General features: G+C 43.2%; 1 protein-coding gene across 5 annotated transcripts in view; it reads left to right on the forward strand.

Annotated features, from left to right (window-relative positions):
• Positions 1-18,135, forward strand: part of tns2a (tensin 2a) — a 65,158-nt gene extending 47,023 nt beyond the window's left edge. For 4 of the 5 annotated variants that reach the window (XM_049582483.1, XM_049582484.1, XM_049582486.1 and 1 more), the window contains exons 10-28: positions 214-278; positions 776-859; positions 3,073-3,185; positions 4,860-4,920; positions 5,328-5,403; positions 5,763-5,892; positions 7,752-7,817; positions 7,928-8,044; positions 8,745-10,319; positions 10,612-10,777; positions 11,342-12,582; positions 12,718-12,849; positions 13,036-13,131; positions 13,288-13,365; positions 14,272-14,349; positions 14,447-14,615; positions 14,742-14,810; positions 15,128-15,157; positions 15,510-18,135. In XM_049582483.1, the coding sequence (XP_049438440.1) occupies positions 214-278; positions 776-859; positions 3,073-3,185; positions 4,860-4,920; positions 5,328-5,403; positions 5,763-5,892; positions 7,752-7,817; positions 7,928-8,044; positions 8,745-10,319; positions 10,612-10,777; positions 11,342-12,582; positions 12,718-12,849; positions 13,036-13,131; positions 13,288-13,365; positions 14,272-14,349; positions 14,447-14,615; positions 14,742-14,810; positions 15,128-15,157; positions 15,510-15,648 (4,485 nt within the window). In that variant the 3' untranslated portion in view covers positions 15,649-18,135. The remainder of the gene's footprint in view (positions 1-213; positions 279-775; positions 860-3,072; positions 3,186-4,859; positions 4,921-5,327; positions 5,404-5,762; positions 5,893-7,751; positions 7,818-7,927; positions 8,045-8,744; positions 10,320-10,611; positions 10,778-11,341; positions 12,583-12,717; positions 12,850-13,035; positions 13,132-13,287; positions 13,366-14,271; positions 14,350-14,446; positions 14,616-14,741; positions 14,811-15,127; positions 15,158-15,509) is intronic. The other variant, XM_049582485.1, reaches the window with a different exon arrangement.
• The last annotated feature ends 261 nt before the right edge of the window (positions 18,136-18,396 follow it).

Genomic DNA, 18,396 nt, shown 5'->3' on the forward strand with positions numbered 1-18,396 from the left:
AAACTGCTACTCCACATCTTTATATGTCCCTGGCTTCTCTCCGTCTCTTGGCTCTGCCTAAGTGTGTCTCGCTATCCAAAAATCAAACCAGAGGTAAAAAAAACCATCAGGTCTTTAAAGCTCTGAGAAACAGCTGTTTTAGAACAAACCACAACACCTGAGGATAAAATCAGCACGTTGTGACTCTCCCCTTGTTCCCTCTTTTTCCTACAGGGCAACAAAGGTAAAACAGGCGTCATCATTGCTGCCTACATGCACTACAGCAAGATCTCTGCAGGGTGAGTGTGTGTGTCTGTGTGTGTGTGTTGGAGACATCCAAAGCCACAATTTGACATTTTCTTGTTCATCAGAATATCCACACATGGAACTCATTAAACATTATTGAACTGACGTGCAAATACACACTGGATTTAAATTCAGCTATTCACATGTGCATGCCAAATATGTTTAAAATTTACTGCAACTGTATATCAAGTGGCTGATGTGTTCTAATTCAAGTGCAGCACAATGATTTCCATTCAGACTTTGTTGATAAGTTGTTTGATAAATTAAGCCCAGAGGATTTTGCGCAGGAACAGTGGAAACTGGTTTATCCTGTGGCCAATGCCAGCTGTATCCTCTCCATGTACTTTCTGGCATCTAGAGGGTCTGGTGCAAGTCCCATGATGGAAACTGTTTGCTAAAAGCGTGTGTGTGCGTGTGTGTGTGTGTGTGTGTGTGTCTGTCTGTCTGTCTGTCTGTCTGTCTGCTTGTGTTTGCGTGCATTCATGTGCAGGGCGGACCAGGCTCTCAGTACTCTCGCCATGAGGAAGTTCTGTGAAGATAAGGTGTCCTCTTCCCTTCAGCCGTCCCAAAACAGGTAGCGACTACAGGATGAAATGAGGGGAAATTGGCCGAGGGTAAAGGGTGGGGGGCGTAGTTAAGGGTATCCCACATCACAGCAGAGCTTATTAAACACATCTCTTTTTAGTGTCCTATTTAAGGGAAAGAGAAAACAGCTTTTACCCTCAAGCTCTCCAGTTTCAGGGTCCTGGTATTGTTCATGCTGACTGCTGACTCACAGTCACTGCCATGGCTTACTGGGACACTTGAATAGAACAGAGCCATTATTAATGTCATTAGTTAGACCTGTGCTGACCTGCTATGACAAGTCAAAATGTCTGCATTGAAACAGGCATATAAACAGTTAGAATAAAGATAAAGAAGCTGTGTAGGTTAGCCTTTGAGTTTTAAGAAAGTGATTAAAATATGATGAAAGAATGATAATGAAATTAAGGTCAAAGTGGGGTAGTGTGCACAACAGTCATTGTTTCATTTACTGCAAAAAATGTATAATTGACGTAGAGAAGAGCAATAGATACATAACAATACATTTTCATTCTTAATAATAATAGCTAAGGGAATGGTTTCAACATTTTAGGGAGTACGTTTACTTGCTTTCTAGTGTAGTGCAATATTTTATGTCTTAAATTTTTCTTTGTACAACAATTTTTGTCTCTCTTGCTTGTTTTTTTTTCTTTTTTACATATCAAAGGGACAGTTCACCTTAAAATCAAGAATACATTTATCTTCTGATCTATAGTGCTATGTATCGATCTAGATTGTTTTGGTAGGAGTTGCAGAGTGTTGGAGATATCAGCCGTAAAGATGTCTGCCTTTTATCTAATATAATGGAACTAGATATTACTAGTTCTGCAGAGAAGGAAGCATGCATCTACAGCTTACTAACCGAGCACCACCAAGCTAGCTAATGTTATAGCTCAGCTGAGGAGGACACAGATTTACAAATCCTGGGATAGCGAAGAAATGACCCACCCTACTACACCGACTAGTGGTTGTTGCCTTTGTTGGTTGGATTGGTTATGTTTAGGCAAGAGGAACAGGATTGTTTAGGGTAAACCAATCAGAGGCAGAATAAGGCAGGCCTATCCTTCACTATTCTAGGATTTGCAAATTTACAAGGAGGATACCATTAATGTTTATATCTTATCATCCATGAACAGATGCAAGCTTTTTTCTAGGTGGTGATATGATTGACAGATGTAGTTTAGTAGGAGGAAAATAGTTCCTTCATGGAACTGCTCACAACAAGGTCTGTGGATTATCTTGAGTAACCAGGTCATTATATCTGGATAAAGACATTGCTGTTGAGTTTTGTTGATGTATTTTTTTGGCGTTTTGAGCACCACAAGCTGAATGCCATCTAGTTCCATTATACTGGAGAGAGGACAGACATCTCTACAGCCGATATCGCCAACATTCAGCAACTCACACCAGAACAGTCTAGACTGATAAATAGCACTACAGGTAAGTGGAAATATGTATATTTCATTGGGGGTGAACCGTCCCTTTAATGAGCATCATTGAAGGGAGCCTGATATGTAAGATTTTTGTTGCCAGCGACTGCTTCTCCAAAATTTTCATGCACATGAAAATAAAAATCTTAAATATGAGTTATATGGGAAGATCAACACAGCTCTCGAGTCTAAGAAAAGTATCAATCCACTCATCTAACTCTTGGCAAGAAAACATATATCCAGAATTTCAGCTATTCCTTTAAGAGGGTTGGAATCCAAAGCACATTTTTGGGGTCAGCCGCCATAGTGTGCATTATCTCATCTGACTCAGCACCAAACAAAGTTTGCTTATTTTCCAAAACATTAAATGATTCCTTGGATAGCTCCTTCAAACAACAAAATGCATACACACTTATACATTTACAGTAATCTCATAGTGATATTAAAGGTGGAAAACTGATTTAAGACTGTTCCTGAGTGAAGTTTAACTGTAACAGACGGAAGAAATATTTTCTTGATCGACAGGCAGATCGTTTTAGGAAAAGTGGAATATTTAGACTCAGGAAGATGTGTTTTCCTTTCTTTTTACCTGCCTCTCTTCCTCCTTTGAAGAAACCGCTGTTGGCTATCTGACAACAGCATCGTCTGCTCCAGGGCGGTTTGCATTCTTCTGCTCTCTTTTAAAGATACTTGTCCACGATCTCCATGTGTTACTGTTATTCCCCTTTTTTTTTAATCTCACTTGAATGATATCACAACAATCTGTCTGTTCCAGGTATATCTATTACTTCGGGGGCCTTCTCTCCGGGGCCATCAAGATGAACAGCAGCCCTCTCTTCCTCCACCAGGTTCTCATCCCGTCCCTCCCCAACTTCCAGGGAGAAGGAGGTGTGTTTGTTTAGTCTTTTTAGTGAAATCACCAAAGCATGTCGTTGTGGTTACATCGCTATTCCCTTATTTGATCATTCCTCACTTCTCTGTATTTTGATGTGAAATATAGTTACATAATAGCCACTTTAGCCTACTATTACTGCACCTGTGACCTATTATTTCTACAACTTATGGGACCTTTTAATCACAGACTGGATTATTAACCCCTTCTACTCCCCTCCCTACCATAGACACATTTTTGTCTTTTTTTAGGGGACAGGGGATCTTAGATAGCAGGTCAACAATGTATGCCACATAAAAGTGGTATACATTGTCCAAAAGTTTGAAGCCTGGATATTTCAGTTGTAACTCAGCACTGTGTGTCAATTTAGGGGCTTACAACATTATGATCAAAGTGTGTGATGGTCATCAATGCTTAATCATGTCTCACAGCAATTTTTGGGTTGATACCATTTGTTCCATAGATTTGGTGCTAAATTTGAGCATTTTTTTACCACTCAAGAATTGATAGAAATGGTCAAAATTTCCCCCCAAAGTACAGAATTACAATAACAAGACCCTGAGGAACACCATAGAAAAATTCATGCTATGATTTGGTATCAAAAACTTTTGACATTTGAAGATTTCTATGAAAAATGCATTTTTCTCCAACTGGATGGTGAGCACTTCTGTTCTGGAAACTGCTGCAAAAACCCTTATTGTCAATATACCTATGAAAGCCATCCATCATCTGTATGCCCGAGGTCTGTAGCTTGTGGATGTAAAGTTTCATGAGGCTGTGATTATCTTAGAGGTCACAATAGGTTATTTTATACAGTAATATTAAGTTAAAAAATTATCTCATTACAATGAAATGGCTATTGCAGGGAATAACATCATCACAAATGAATAAAATTGGGCACATTGACTCAACAAGAGTCTTCACTTTCCAGTCATACCCAATTCATGCAATTCAAATATTTTTAGGGATTCTAGAATGCAGAAATATTCAAATACAAAAGGCGGAAATAAAACTGCATAGTTTATGCCCAGAAGTCTATGGGGCTAACATGAAGTGGGCATGTCTGTACTTGTGGGTACCAATAGAACACATTTTCATCCAGATATCCTGAGGTGAGAGATCAAGGAGCCCCTTTGAAAATGGCCTTGTCAGTTTTTCTAGCATCACTTAGTTGGTGGGAATGGATTCCCTTGGTCTTGTAGTTTCATATGATACCAGTATCTTCACTATAGCTTTAAAACTCAGCCCACTACAGCCTCTAAAAGACAGTTAATGTTCTTCCTTTTTCCTTGAATCTTATCCCACATATCTCTCGCATGTCTTCATTAGAAAGGATTAAGACATGACAGACGAAAACGTGAACACAATTAAGTGAACTGAGATGTACCATCTGTTCTCCTGTCTGATGTGACTGCTGATAAAATTTATATATATGTTGTGATGCATGCCTTGGCATTGTGCTGTGACAGTCTTTCCCTGCTGAATCACAGCAATGTTGCTGACTGCAGCTCTCATGAGTGGCCACATTCACCCTCCTCCCACACAAACTAGTCTGTTTATCTTTAATCTGTTGATCAAGTCCAGAAGGAGTGGGTGGCAGACGGCACATTCCTCTATCTTGGTGTTGATAGTGCTTTCTGTGTCTGAATTTCTCTCCTCCTCCTGCCTAGGTTACTACCCCTTCTTGAAGATCTACCAGTCCATGCAGTTGGTCTACACTTCAGGCATATAGTGAGTCTCTCTTGCTGTCATACGGCCAGATAAGCTGGGAAGTATTTGATAGCTCTGGGGTGTTTTTTGTCTGTCATGAGCTGAGGTTTCAACACCGTCACAGAGATAGAAGTGGAGAAAATTACATAAAGAGCTCTATTCTTCAATCAAGCATTTAACTCTTATCTTGTAACTTTATTTTTTACCCCAAGGCCTTTTTCAAATTAGGAATGTCAATATAGCCACTGTCAAGTGAAAACATGTTCAAAATGGTGCTAAAAATTAATCACAGTATTCTGTGACATGATACAAACAAGTTAATCGTGTGTCAGATTGTCCATGTTTGGTCACATACTGTATCTGCTGGCATTCCTTGTCTTTTTTTAGTTATCTGAAAGGCTTGTTTGTGTACATTGTGTTGTCCACAGTGACCTTCAAGGCACTGGAGGCAGGCGGCTGTGTGTGACCATCGAACCGGCACTGCTGCTAAAGGGTGACATCATGGTGAGTTCACATGGGAAGGAAATGACAAACAGAGGGCCTCTGATCTGGGTGGGGTCGTAATAATAACTTAATAGCTTTTAAGCTCTAACAGACAGAAGAAATACTGTGCAAATAGGACATATACTGACATGATATTGCCATATCTCATCTCTGAAATATAGATGTTGGTCTAGAAAAAGGTTTTGTCACTTTGTTAACAAGGAATCACAATTTGTCTCTTTTGTGTAGTCAGTCATTTTGAAAGTGTAGGTGTCACTCATTTTTGGAGCATGAAGCCTTAAATTTACTGTTCAAACAATTCATTATCCCACATGCATTTTAAGCTGCGGCTCATCTCCCCTCTCTGCCGCCCTCTGCAGGTCAAATGCTACCACAGACGAGCCCAGAGCGCTGACAGAGACACTGTGTTCAGGTTGCAGTTCCACACCTGCACCATCCATGGATCCCAGCTCTGGTTTGGCAAAGGGGAGCTGGATGAAGCTTGTACTGGTAAGTTGGTACTACAGCATTTCCTCGTATGGGAAGTACAGGTATCTTGTGTATGGGACATGTGCCATGGCTACAATTGTATCAGCATCACCTCAAAGCCTCTGTAATCAATATTTTTATGCCTCTGCGCCAGCAACAGCCTTGACCAAAGGCATTATGCTTTTGGGTTGTCCGTCCTTTCCATTCTCGAGAACAGGATATCTCCAGAATGGTCTGAGGGAGTTTCCTCAAATTTGTTACAAACATCTGCGGACTCAAGAATGAACTGATTAGAACTTGTAGGTCAAAGGTCAAGGTCTCTTTACAAAACATGTTATGTGCCATAACTCAGCTGCTACCCAGCTAAGACATTCACACTCACTTACACAACAATGGAACAGCCACAGCTATTTTGAGGTTCATTATCTCGTCCAAGAATACAACATGCAGACTGGAGGAGCCTGGAATCAAATGACTGATCTCTCAATGAGTGGACAACCCACTCTCCCTCCATTCACAATGTATCAAACATCTACTTTTACATGAACACGGTTGCACGTATCGATGAACCCACAGAGAATTATTGCCTGACTCTGCAGCTCTCTTCAGCTCTAATGGACTCTTTCAGCTCAGTGTTTTTTTGTTCTCCAACACACAACTTTGATTAACTCTCACCGCTGTCATCAGCATTGTTCTTCGTCTGCAGCAGGAAGCTGTTTTCAGAGAAAAAGCTCAGCACACAACCTGCCCAGTAACAAAACAGCTGACAGAGTTGACGATTAGCTGGTGAACATTTAGCAGCCAACAGCCAGATGTGTTTCTCAGAAATTTGTGACGACCAAAATTAGAGCTAAAAGAGGAGGGAATGTTGGATTTACACAGGGAATAAAAACAAGAAAAATGACTGTGTGAATGATGTGTGAATGGAGATTGCTTGAAAATCCCAGTGTATTGAATTAAGGTTGTTTTTTTATTGCTTTTAAGTTCAACTTTTAATTTATAAAATTAAGATTCTTCTTTAAAAACTTACACAGTCTCATTTAAAATACTGTAGTAAAGACTGTAGTACCCTAAAGGCCAGACTGGATTTTGCCTGATTTTGCTTCCTTAGATTCTCTCAAATTGACATTCAGGCACAATTTGTTAATTGCTGTAGGATTATCATCACTTAATGTACAGCTAATTGACATAATCTTTTGAGATAACTATTGAGGGAGTGTGTTCACAGTGGTTTGCTTCCTAAAATGGCCTCACAATACTGTGGCTGAATAAATCCCTTAATAGTAGTAGCTTAATCCCCATCCTGTACATAATAACAGCTCCCTGGAGGTGAGTACATGGAGAATACATTGTACTGTATGCAGGGAGTGCCTCTAATTATCCCTCAGACAGTGTAAAGGAGGCCTGGTGAGCACTGGTCTGTTGTTTGAGTCCATAATGATTATGCTCATTACCTCATTTCCTCCTCGATTTCACTTTCCCAAAAATGATAGAATATGTGCAGCTGAGAAGCAGGTCTGTTGTGCCTGTGGTCGTCAATCCATTACACTAAATGAAGCATTACAAATGTACATAAACACGCCATTGTAGGTTTATTCAACTCAGAACACATCTGTGGAAGGTATTAGTATATTTGATATATTGGAGGAGAAAAACTGTTTGATTCTTTTCTGTGGGTTCCGCTCATCAGTGAAGAGCTGGTATGCTTTTATAAACCGCTGTCTCATGAGGAGATTACATTTATATTTAAAGACTGTGATGTAGAAATAATTTAAAAAGTATGTTTTTATGTTTGAAGAGCTATGTGACGATATAGTGAGATCTGTGAGAATTTTAACATCATTCCCTCCATGTTTTGTTTTTCCTTTTCTTCTCCCCAGATGAGCGTTTTCCATCAGACGCCACAGTTGAGTTTGTCTTCTCCTCTGGACCTGAGAAAATCAAAGGTTGGTTCACTTCAGATTCTCCTTGATGTCTTTTCTACTTCAAAAGTTTAGTTCATATTTGTCAGATGTGTAAAAGACAATTGATGTAATTCTGATGTGTTTCCCCTCAGGCCGTGAGTACCAGAAGAACGACCCGGCTGTCACAGTCGACTACAACACTGCTGACCCAGTGGTTCGCTGGGATTCCTATGAGAACTTCAACCAGCGATACCAGGACAGCCTGGAGGGTAACACACTAACTGTTCTCTTCATATCCAGTATCAGCTTGATTTTAAGTAATCACGAATGAGGGATATCTACAAGAATGTTTATGCTATACACAGAAGATGTTGGTTCCTCAGCAGTTCTTTGGCACGAGTTGAGCTGCTATACAGTGCTACTGCCACACAAAGAACTTTCTAAGCCCCTTTATGGTTCTTAAGAGAATCTCTACTGGGTCTGCAGCTTAGTTTAGTTTATTGGGGAAAGGAAAAAAAACCCACTACATTAAAATAGCCTGCAAACTAATTTTTCCAGGGGATAAAACATTAAAGCAATGGCTCTCAACTTTTTGTCTTCATGAGATTGAAAAGATAACATATTGTGTTCCTCAGTGAGCATTGAGAGCAGGATTCTGAATCTTTTAAGCCAACAATTCTTAAGAAATGATTAATTTTCATTCATATTTTAAGTAAAAGTATAATTTAGAAGCATATTGACTCATCCATGGTATTAACTGGCATCATTCAATGGCCCTTCAGGCTCAAACATTTAAAAACAGTGAAGTGCTAATGTGCACCTAGGTGCTATATAGCACCAGAAGAAGTTTCCTTATGGTTACAAGCCAAAGAAAGACTTGTAGGTAGTGTTTAGCACCACTTGTGATTATATGCAAAGCCAGTGAGCACTGCCAGTTGTGAGCTGACCTGATCTGTCTTCTTCTCTTAGATATTGCCCACACCAGAGGTCCTCTAGATGGCAGTCTCTACGCACAGATAAAGAAGCGCCGAGGTCCCGGCTCTGGTTCTCTCAGTTCAACCAATGGCAGCAGCCCAGCAACAGGCCTTGGAGAAGATAGGCCAGATCATCTTATCACCCAAGGTTCTGACTCCGCCCTCTCTGCCCATTCCGTCCATTTAAACCAATCATCTATCCACCCCGAGCGCCAGGAGGAGGCCATTCGCCCGCTGCCCCCAACCAGACAGGAGAGAGAGGAGCTTCAACGTCTTCTCGGAGGCATAGAGGGAAACCAGGATGGGGAGAGAGAGACAGCCATCTTGGATGATGGAGATTCTTTGCCCTCTGAGAGAACTGGGACGCTGAGGCTCAGTCGGTCCTGTTCCTGCCGGGATGGTTACCGATCCCAGCGCTGTGCCGAGCCTGGCTGCGACCGCACCCTCCTCATGCCTAATGGTTACTGCCTCGACAGGGCTCCAGGCACCAACGGGCATCATGGGGCAACGCCTTCTGCCAGCCCCAACCCTGCTGCTCCTCCGTCACACATGGATCTGTGCCAGCACTACAGCCCCCACTCCCACCAGTCCCTCCCACCGCCAGATCTGGTGTGGGACCGCCAGAGTGGCCCGCCACACTATCTACACCGCTCCTGCTCAGAGGCTTCCTCATCTCGTCATGTCTGCCCATACCCGTCACCAGACCTCACCCCTCATCCACACAACCACCCACATCACCACCCTCTGTCTGCCCCAGGTCGGCTCTGCTGTCGAGAAGATGACTACCCCTATCACCACCCTCCTCCTCCTCACAGCCACCATCATCCCCACCCACACCACTCCAAACCCTCCACCAGCCCTACCTATCATGATATAATGCTAATGGATGGTCTGCCACCCACTGGCTGCCCATGCAGAGACTGCAGCATCAGAAGAGAAGACTCGGCGGCCTATCACAGCCTGAGGCTGGACCAAGGTGACGGCTTCCACTGGGACAGAGAGGTGGAGCTTCAGCAGAGGGAGGTGGGGCTCAGGAGAGCCAGGGAGGCAGAGCTACCCAGAGGGTCAGAGCTCCACTGGGAGAGGGATCCTGGGCTGAGACGAGGCAGAGAGTTGTCCCTCCACTGGGAGAGAGACAGGGAGGCTGAGCTGCAGTGGGAGAGGGACAGAGAGGCTGAATATTGGCACAGGAGGGCCACCGTAGCCTCCTATGGCCCACAGGGTCATGATCTTCCAGCCTTCACATTTGACCCTTTGCCATCAGGTCACCCAGCTTATCCAGAAGCATCGAGGTCCCATGCTCATTCCCACCTGGACCTAAAGTACAGCAGCAGTAGCAGCGGTTACCAAACGCCCCGTCAGGTGTGCCCCTGCTCGCCCTACCAGCCCTCGCCGTCTGAAAGCAGAGGCTACGCCTCGGGCTACCAGTCTGAGTCTACGTCCCCGCTGCCCCCGGCATCTTCTATGACGGGGCCTTGCAGCCATAGCAACGGGTCAGCAGAGCATAACCACAACCACCACCATCACCACCCAGACTCACAGCAGTCATACGGCTCTGACTCACACACTGGTGAGTCACATTAAAAAAACAGAAACACTCAGAAATGTGTTTTCCCTTAACAGCATGTATGAATGAGCCGTAATCCACAGCAGCATGCACTGAATAATTTATGCTTAACTAGACGGACGCCGTACACGTTGCTCACAAATGTTCTCATCTCGCCACTTCCTCTTGACCTTTACATGGCTTAACACCCAAAAAGCAGAATAAACATTGGCAGAAAACTATATGTTATGACCCCACAGATAATGTATCAACTGAGTTTTTTTTAAGTGTGATCATTTGTCCCCTTCCCATTCAGATGGCCTCCGGAGCTCTGGTGAAAGTGTTGGCTGGAGGGATCACATTACCCACGGTTCCTTTAAGAGGGTCCACAGAGACGGACATGCTGCATGTTCCACCCCGTCTGACATGTCTGGACCGCCTACTCCTGTCCACACCAGCAGCCCTCTACGCACACAGGAAAGGTACTACTCTTTTCCTAAGAGGCACCGTGGTGTCTGTTGGAGCGCTCCTCTCTGCCAGGGTGGAAAGAAACATGAAAAATGTGGCACTTAACGTTCCAGCGGAGGCCACCATAAATTGTAGTTATTTAAGAGAGTTGGCCACTCTATGTTGGCAGCATTTGAGCTGGGAAAAATATTAATAATTAGGCCTTTGTGGACCCAGTTTACACTTGGTATGAACACATGATCTGTATCTGGAAACATTAATAAAGACATTATGTATTTTTTAATTTGGGGGTAAACTGTTTCTTTAAAAATGTGATCGGACTGCATTTACACCTCAGTCAGAACACCTCCAGATATGATCCATTTGCATTTTAATCACGTTGCATCATCAGATGTTCCTAATCCAGATGAGATATCCTGATACAGATGCAAACATGTTACAGCAAAGCCAATGCAATTACATGAAAATGGGGTATAATGACAAAGATTCAATAAGGAGGTCTGTGTAGGACATTTAGAAACGTTTCACAGCATCACAAGCAGGTCTGTGACAGTAACATTCATGTCTGTCCATTTAAGCCCCAGTCCAGCAGGGAGAGAGTATGAGATCCGGACCACAGACATCCTCAGCAGTGACTACGAGACTTCCCAGCCCCAGGACGAACACTACCGTGCTGATGTCATCCCCCAGGAAACCCTGGGAAGCCAAAGAAGCAGCACAGAGCCGCAATCCCTGCCACAGGCGACCAAAGACACACAATCACACACACCTATCCAAACAGAACCCCACAACCACTGCACTGCACCAACAGACCCGTCCCCTACCACTCCCCAACAGCAGCACTGTAGCCCAAATACACCCTCAGCCTCTACAACGCAGAACACTTCTTCTTTTGATTCTGCAACACCAAACACATCAAACCAGGGACTCTGCCAGGCTCCTTCATCCCCGATCCGTGCTTCCTCTGCACCAGATACACACCCCCAACCTAGCTCTCTCCCTATCCAGACCCCTCATCCATCAGAAGCTGCTGCTCTGCCTTCCAATGTGGCACAGGCAGTGCCCCAACCTCAGAGCCCGACTCAAACCCAAGCTGCTGCACTGACATCCCTGACACAGGTCATTGGATCTTCTCCAACTGGGGAACCTCACCCTGACTCAGCAAAACCCACGATCAGTCCCGTCCCTAACTCCACATGTGCCCCTGCATCTCCCACCTCATCTTCACCATTATCCCCCCAGCCTGCCTCCAGCAGCATGGAGGGCTCCCCAGTCTCTGACGCCCCAGTTCCTGGCTTTGCCACTTTGGGCAGGAGATTGATGTTGAGTGGGCCTGACTCCCACCATCCTAACCACATCCAGCAGCACGGACCCCCACACCACCACCACCCAGGCATGGAGCACAGCGCTGCTGGACACACTTCTCCTCTGGATGCTAACAAGAGGCCCTGCTACTCTGCTCACACCCCTCAGCTCTATCCATCCTCCTACTCCAATTACTCCACCATCTCCATCCCCCTTCCTCACCCCCAGCCACCTTTGCCAGAGAAGCGCCACCCTCCCGTGCAGTCAGGTCAACCCAGCGATGGGGCGGGAACTTTGCGGCCAGCTGTAGGCCATGTGCCTCCCTCCACCGCCAGCAACAGCCAGCATCAGCTGCATGTCACGTTCTCTCCCACTGTGGGGGAAATTGCACCTCCTGCAGGCAAAAATGATGGAGTGGCGTCTGTGGAGAGTGAGAATGCGAATAGGGTCAGTGTCAAGTTTGTACAGGACAGTTCAAGATTCTGGTACAAGCCCGGCATCTCCAGAGAGCAAGGTAGGCCTCAGAGGGTGATGCTCTCTAATTCCTTTGGTGCTCTTTTTACTAATTTTAATGAAAAATATTGTTTGCTATGATCAAACACATTTTCGTAAAAAGTATTCCTAACATTTTGGTTGTGTTTGTCTGCAGCAATCGCAGCTCTGAAGGAGAGAGAGCCAGGAACCTTCCTGATCAGGGACAGTAACTCTTTCCAGGGGGCCTATGGCCTGGCCCTGAAGGTGGCTACACCTCCTCCCAATGTCAACAACCACAGCAGCAAGGGTGAGAATGACACTTAACATCTTTAAATATCACATTTTTCACATTTTTATGTCTTCTGTTCATCAACAGCAGCACAATGTGGCCATTCAGTCTGTTTTATGTGACATTTTAGTCCATCAGCAGCTGCTTTGTCCTTGGGAGACAAGATACTTGCAGCTTGTTTACAGTGAATCTCTGTTGTTACAGTGAGCGATCCTCTGGAGCAGCTGGTCAGACACTTCCTAATAGAAACAGGCCCCCGAGGAGTCAAGATTAAAGGGTGTCAGAATGAGCCCTACTTTGGTACGTTTTCCTTCTCCGGCTTCACGAGGCCTCTCACATCTGTGTTTCAAGAAAAATATTTTTAGAAGCACAAATGAGGCACCTTAAAAAGATCATTTTTAACCATCTTCTTACCTTTAAGGAATGTAAGAGATTTCTACTGCTGTCTGTCCACAGGGAGTCTGTCTGCATTAGTCTACCAACACTCAATCACGCCCATCTCTTTGCCCTGCGCTCTGAAGATCCCGGAAAAAGGTTGGTACTCCTTTTGCCCAGACCACACTGCCTACCTCTACTTGTGCATGACAGCTACCTTGTTTAACTTCAGTGGTGTTCACACAGACAGCATTGCTGCTGCAGCGTAGCCCCGTCTTTCTGCATTAAGTTTGCCAGTGATGGGGCGTCGGTGGATTATTGGTAGAGCAGGCACCCCACATACAAGGCTGTTGCCGCAGCAGCCTGGGTTCGAGTCCAGCCTGTGGCCCTTTGCTGCATGTCATCCCCCCCTCTCTCTCTCCCCCTTTCACACTTGGCTGTCCTATCCATTAAATGCAAAAATGCCCAAAAACATATCTTTAAAAAAAAAGTTTGCCAGTGATAACGACCGTTAGTATTTTACAATTAAAGCCTTGTGTTAACCAATAAAGGCAATCTGTCTACAGAAATGCTAGAGGGCTGTGTTAAGTTAAACATATAAATTAAATTATATATTATTAGGTTATTATAGTATAATTTGTTTCCTGTCTGTGACACTGAAATGGTTGTAAAGGATGTAATGTTGCTGGTATGATGTCAGTATGAGTCAACAGATCAATTTTAGTGTGTATTTATGCTGAGAAAAATAGGTGAGACCTTGTAACTCTGTGTGATTGTATTTTTTAAGAAGCTGCATACTCTCATTATCAGTTAATTTCCCAATCATATTCCTGATCAATCCTTTTGTCCATAAATGTATACATTTTTCTGTGGAAAAAAACATGAATGGATTGATTAGGTTTCTGTTGATCTACCAAGAGTTTTAGATCAATCAAATTTGATGCTCCTGTAAACCTCACAGCGAGAAGCTCTATGTGTTGGGAGATGTACTTTTACATATTTTACAGAAAATGTCTTTTTATTTAACATAACTGACTCTGATTTTATTCATCTCCATGTTGTCAGATCTGATCGGAGAGGTGCCTGAGGTTCAACCGGTGAATAACATCAGCACGGCTGCTGACCTGCTGAAACAAGGAGCAGGTGACCTCTTCATCCTCCTGTCTCTTTCTGAAATACAGAGAAACCTCTGAGTGTGGTCATGGTGCTCACTTCTCGATGTCTGTCTCATTGTCCTCAGCCTGTAACGTCCTTTACCTGAACTCAGTGGAAACAGAGTCTCTAACAGGCCCCCAGGCTATCGCCAAGGCGACAGATGCTTCCCTGGGTCGTAATCCGCGTCCCTCCGCCACCGTGGTCCAGTTCAAGGTGACATCGCAGGGTATCACACTGACCGACAGCCAGCGCAGGTAAGAGATGTCTTTAGTAAAATGACACAGTTTGCCTGCCACACAGTAGTCACTAAACAGTAATTGTCCTTTCACTTCATCCATCCTTGTCCATGTGTCACTCTGTTTGTATCTTTCTTCTTCTAGGCTTTTCTTCAGGAGACATTACCCTGTGAACAGTGTGACCTTCAGCAGCATCGACCCTAAGGACAGGAGGTACGCAGTTAATAGATAATAAGGATCGTAGCTGATTCTTGTAGCTGTAGTTTGAACCATAACTAACCTAAAATCAGCAGACGCCATAGACACGTCACCACGATCACCCATGATCAGTCACTGCATTTGTTGCTGTGAGCCCTCGCATGGATTTGTATGACTGTTTCGTGCGTGCATTCGTTAGTGTGCATGAGAGCAGATGTTTGTTAGCATGCTGACTGTGGCTGAGGCTGCAGCTGCATCAGCTTGTTTGGCAGCTCTGCCTGTGTGTGTGTGTCTGAGACTGGTCTCTCTCTCTCTCTCTCTCTTGGCTTTAGGTGGACTAACTCAGACAACACCACCGTTAAGTAAGTGCTCTGTTTGTGTTTGATGGCAGAGAGAAAGTACAGGCATACGCATGCGCGTTGTGTGTATTGTTAAAAAAAGTGTAGGTTCACCCATGGCTGAGAAGTCAGCAATATTTGAACCTCTGCATGGCATCAGATTGTGTGAGCCTTGGCAAAATCATTCCAGCAAACATGATTTAACTATGAAAATCAAGTCTGACATCAACCCATATTACATAATACTAATTGTGTCATTGTACTTGAGCCTGTAGGCTGTCACAAAGAGACAAAAAATGACCCTCCTTTCACTTCCTCATATTCACTATCTTGTATCCTACATCCTCTCTCTCTTTCCCAACCCTTCCTCTCTCAGGGTGTTTGGTTTCGTAGCCAAGAAGCCAGGCAGCTTGGCAGAGAACGTTTGCCACCTGTTTGCCGAGTTGGACCCAGAACAGCCCGCCTCTGCCATCGTCAACTTTATCAACAAGGTCATGTTGTCGCAGCGCCGATAGAAGGAGACAAAGAGAGGAAACCAAAGCAAAGCGGACAAAGAGCGGCACACAGCAAACAGAACTGACAAGGCTTTTGTTGTACAGTTATGGCCTGAAGTCAGTGCTTGTGTAAGACATTTTGAAGACAATTGAAAATCTTAGTCCATGATCCCTACTGATGGTGTTCATCTTCCACTCTGTCTGCTCCTTACAGTCAATCTGGTCGACAATATTACACTACATTTCAATTTTCTAATCAAGTATTATTGGATGAAAAGAAACAAAGCAGTGTTGAAGCAAAGCCATGATGTGTAGTGTTACAACTCCTCCAAGGACGGGAAGGCTTCAGAGGACACTAAAGCAATCCACAGTAGCTTTCCAAGAAAAAAAAGAATTCTTCTACATCAACCAGGGGCCTGTATCATGAAGAACGATGAGTGTGTTTTTAGCTGCCTTTGAGCAGAACTCAGATTTTCTGGTGTCATGAAGCTGGCTCACTTTTAACCAGGGTAGATCACCATGGCAACCTGCTGCAGAGCAGGTTCAGTAACCTGTCAACATGGAGTCACCATTCCTGCAAGATCCTGCAGAAGATAAAAAATAATGAGTTTCCAATGAAGTGACATGTAATAGATAACAGCAGACTTGTTTTGTAGATCAGTGCAGTCACTTTGCCTACTATAATCATTGTGTCAGAGATAGAAGCATTTTGTGTCCACTCTAGGTTTAAAACAGCTCTGTTAGTAGTTTAACACATTAACACAATAATCAGTGATAAATATAGATGCATATTAATTGTGAACACTGTTGTGCACGCCATTAAAAAGCTCAGTAAATAATAAATACAACATTCTGGTCGGATAGGTCTTATCAATCATTCAGTTGTCTTTTTTAGACCTTTTTTAACTATCTGTACCTCACTTTTAAGAATAACTTGTTCATATTACATTGCTCGTCATGAGACAAAAAAGCCAGAAAATATGACTATGGAAAATGAATGGACCGTGGAACAGGCCTAAGTAACAGTATTTCAATTGAGAGATATAAGTATTTCTGATTCTCAGAAACTGGAAATGAGTGGGACTAAAAAGGTAATATCATGTGGTTCCATGCAGCAATTAGGATTACTAACATTTCAATCAAAATCTGATGACTGCTAGTGGATTATTTGGTTGCAGCGAGTCAAATCTGACCAAACAACACCCCACACAGGTAGTCCTTTAATCCTAAATATTTAATGTTACAGAGCAATATTCGTGAATCAAAACCAAGTTTCCAGAAGCTTCAAATACTCACTTCATGGTTTTGATGATGTTCCAGCTTCATGATACGAGTCATCAAGAGTTCCAGACTAAGTTGAAGTCACTTCATGAGGCGGCCCCTGGTTAGATGACGGTCAAATGCAACTTCTATGCTACCGGCGTTCAGTGTAACAGTGATAAAAGTAGGGCTGGCCGATATGGAGGAAAGTAAATATCACAATATTTTTGACCAAATATCGATATTGCAATTGTAGGTTTGAGTATTGGTGCTTTTACAAAATACTTTCACAATGAAATTTTTGATAAATAACCATCCGTTATGTGGATTTAATGACTAAGTGGGTAAAGGCAAAGGATAGTACAGCTAGAACAGTCGGGTTTGTTCAGGAAATTGCATCACTTTACATTATTGCAGCCTTTAAAATCAGGAAGACAACACTCATGATATCACAAAATCTATTACCATATCTTGTCTCATATCATGATATGGATATAAAATCAATATATTGCCCAGCCCCAGACAGAAGTGCTAAAAGCAGCTTTAAGGACACACACAGCAGACTGTGTGGCACAGTAACAAAGAGGACCTTTCCTTGCACTGTTTAGGGCAACAGCGCCCTGTAATGCTCAACACTTAGACGTAATAACTGCCATGAAAAACAGCAGGTGTTTATATTTTGTGTAGTTACCAAATCCCTTATTTTTCTTTGCTTCAAAAAAATGACCAAAGCCCTGATGATGTAATTTAGTCTCTATATCCACAGATGTTCAGGTATCCAGATGTATGTACAGCATATTTACAGCCACTCTTGCCTTCAACCTCACAACAGCACCTTTATAACACGTTTAATCATTATCGACAATCATGTTTTTTGTTTCGTTTCCCACTCACGTACACTTAATAATCAGAGCGAGCGAGAGGAAGAACTCTCTGACGAAAGTAAACATGAATGTGAGATTTATAACTTTTAACGAGTGTGTGTGTGCGAGGGAGTGGCTTGCGTGTGTGTTGAGGGTATAAAGGTAAATCTGTTGGTATTGGGTTAACGTCCGTTTGTAAAGACAAGTATGTGAAACGGGGAACAAGCTCGATGGGGAAGGACGTACAGCGTTCAGCCACACCGTTGCCGTGAAATGTTTGGTGTTCATTCACTGCTTCACATCTTCTTCACACATACAGTATATTAAGTTAACAAAGAGAAGACTGGTAAACACACACACACACACACACACACACACACACACAAGCAAGGCAGTGGCCTCAAGACAGACGTACTTAACCAAAGACGAAGCACTCTTGTATTAATAAGCTTTTTATCCAGCTATATTTTTGTACTTATTGCTTCTTGTGTTTTTACTATGCATTTATTTAGTGTGTTGCCTTGTTGGTAAAATAAAAAAACAACACCTAGAAAAACACTACTTGTATTACAGCGATAATATATTGTGGTCTGTTTTCTTGTTGATCTCTATATTATGTAGTAATATATTTTCACATGCAGCTATA

The sequence above is a fragment of the Epinephelus fuscoguttatus genome, linkage group LG7, assembly GCF_011397635.1.
Source record: "Epinephelus fuscoguttatus linkage group LG7, E.fuscoguttatus.final_Chr_v1".
NCBI lineage: Eukaryota > Metazoa > Chordata > Actinopteri > Perciformes > Serranidae > Epinephelus > Epinephelus fuscoguttatus.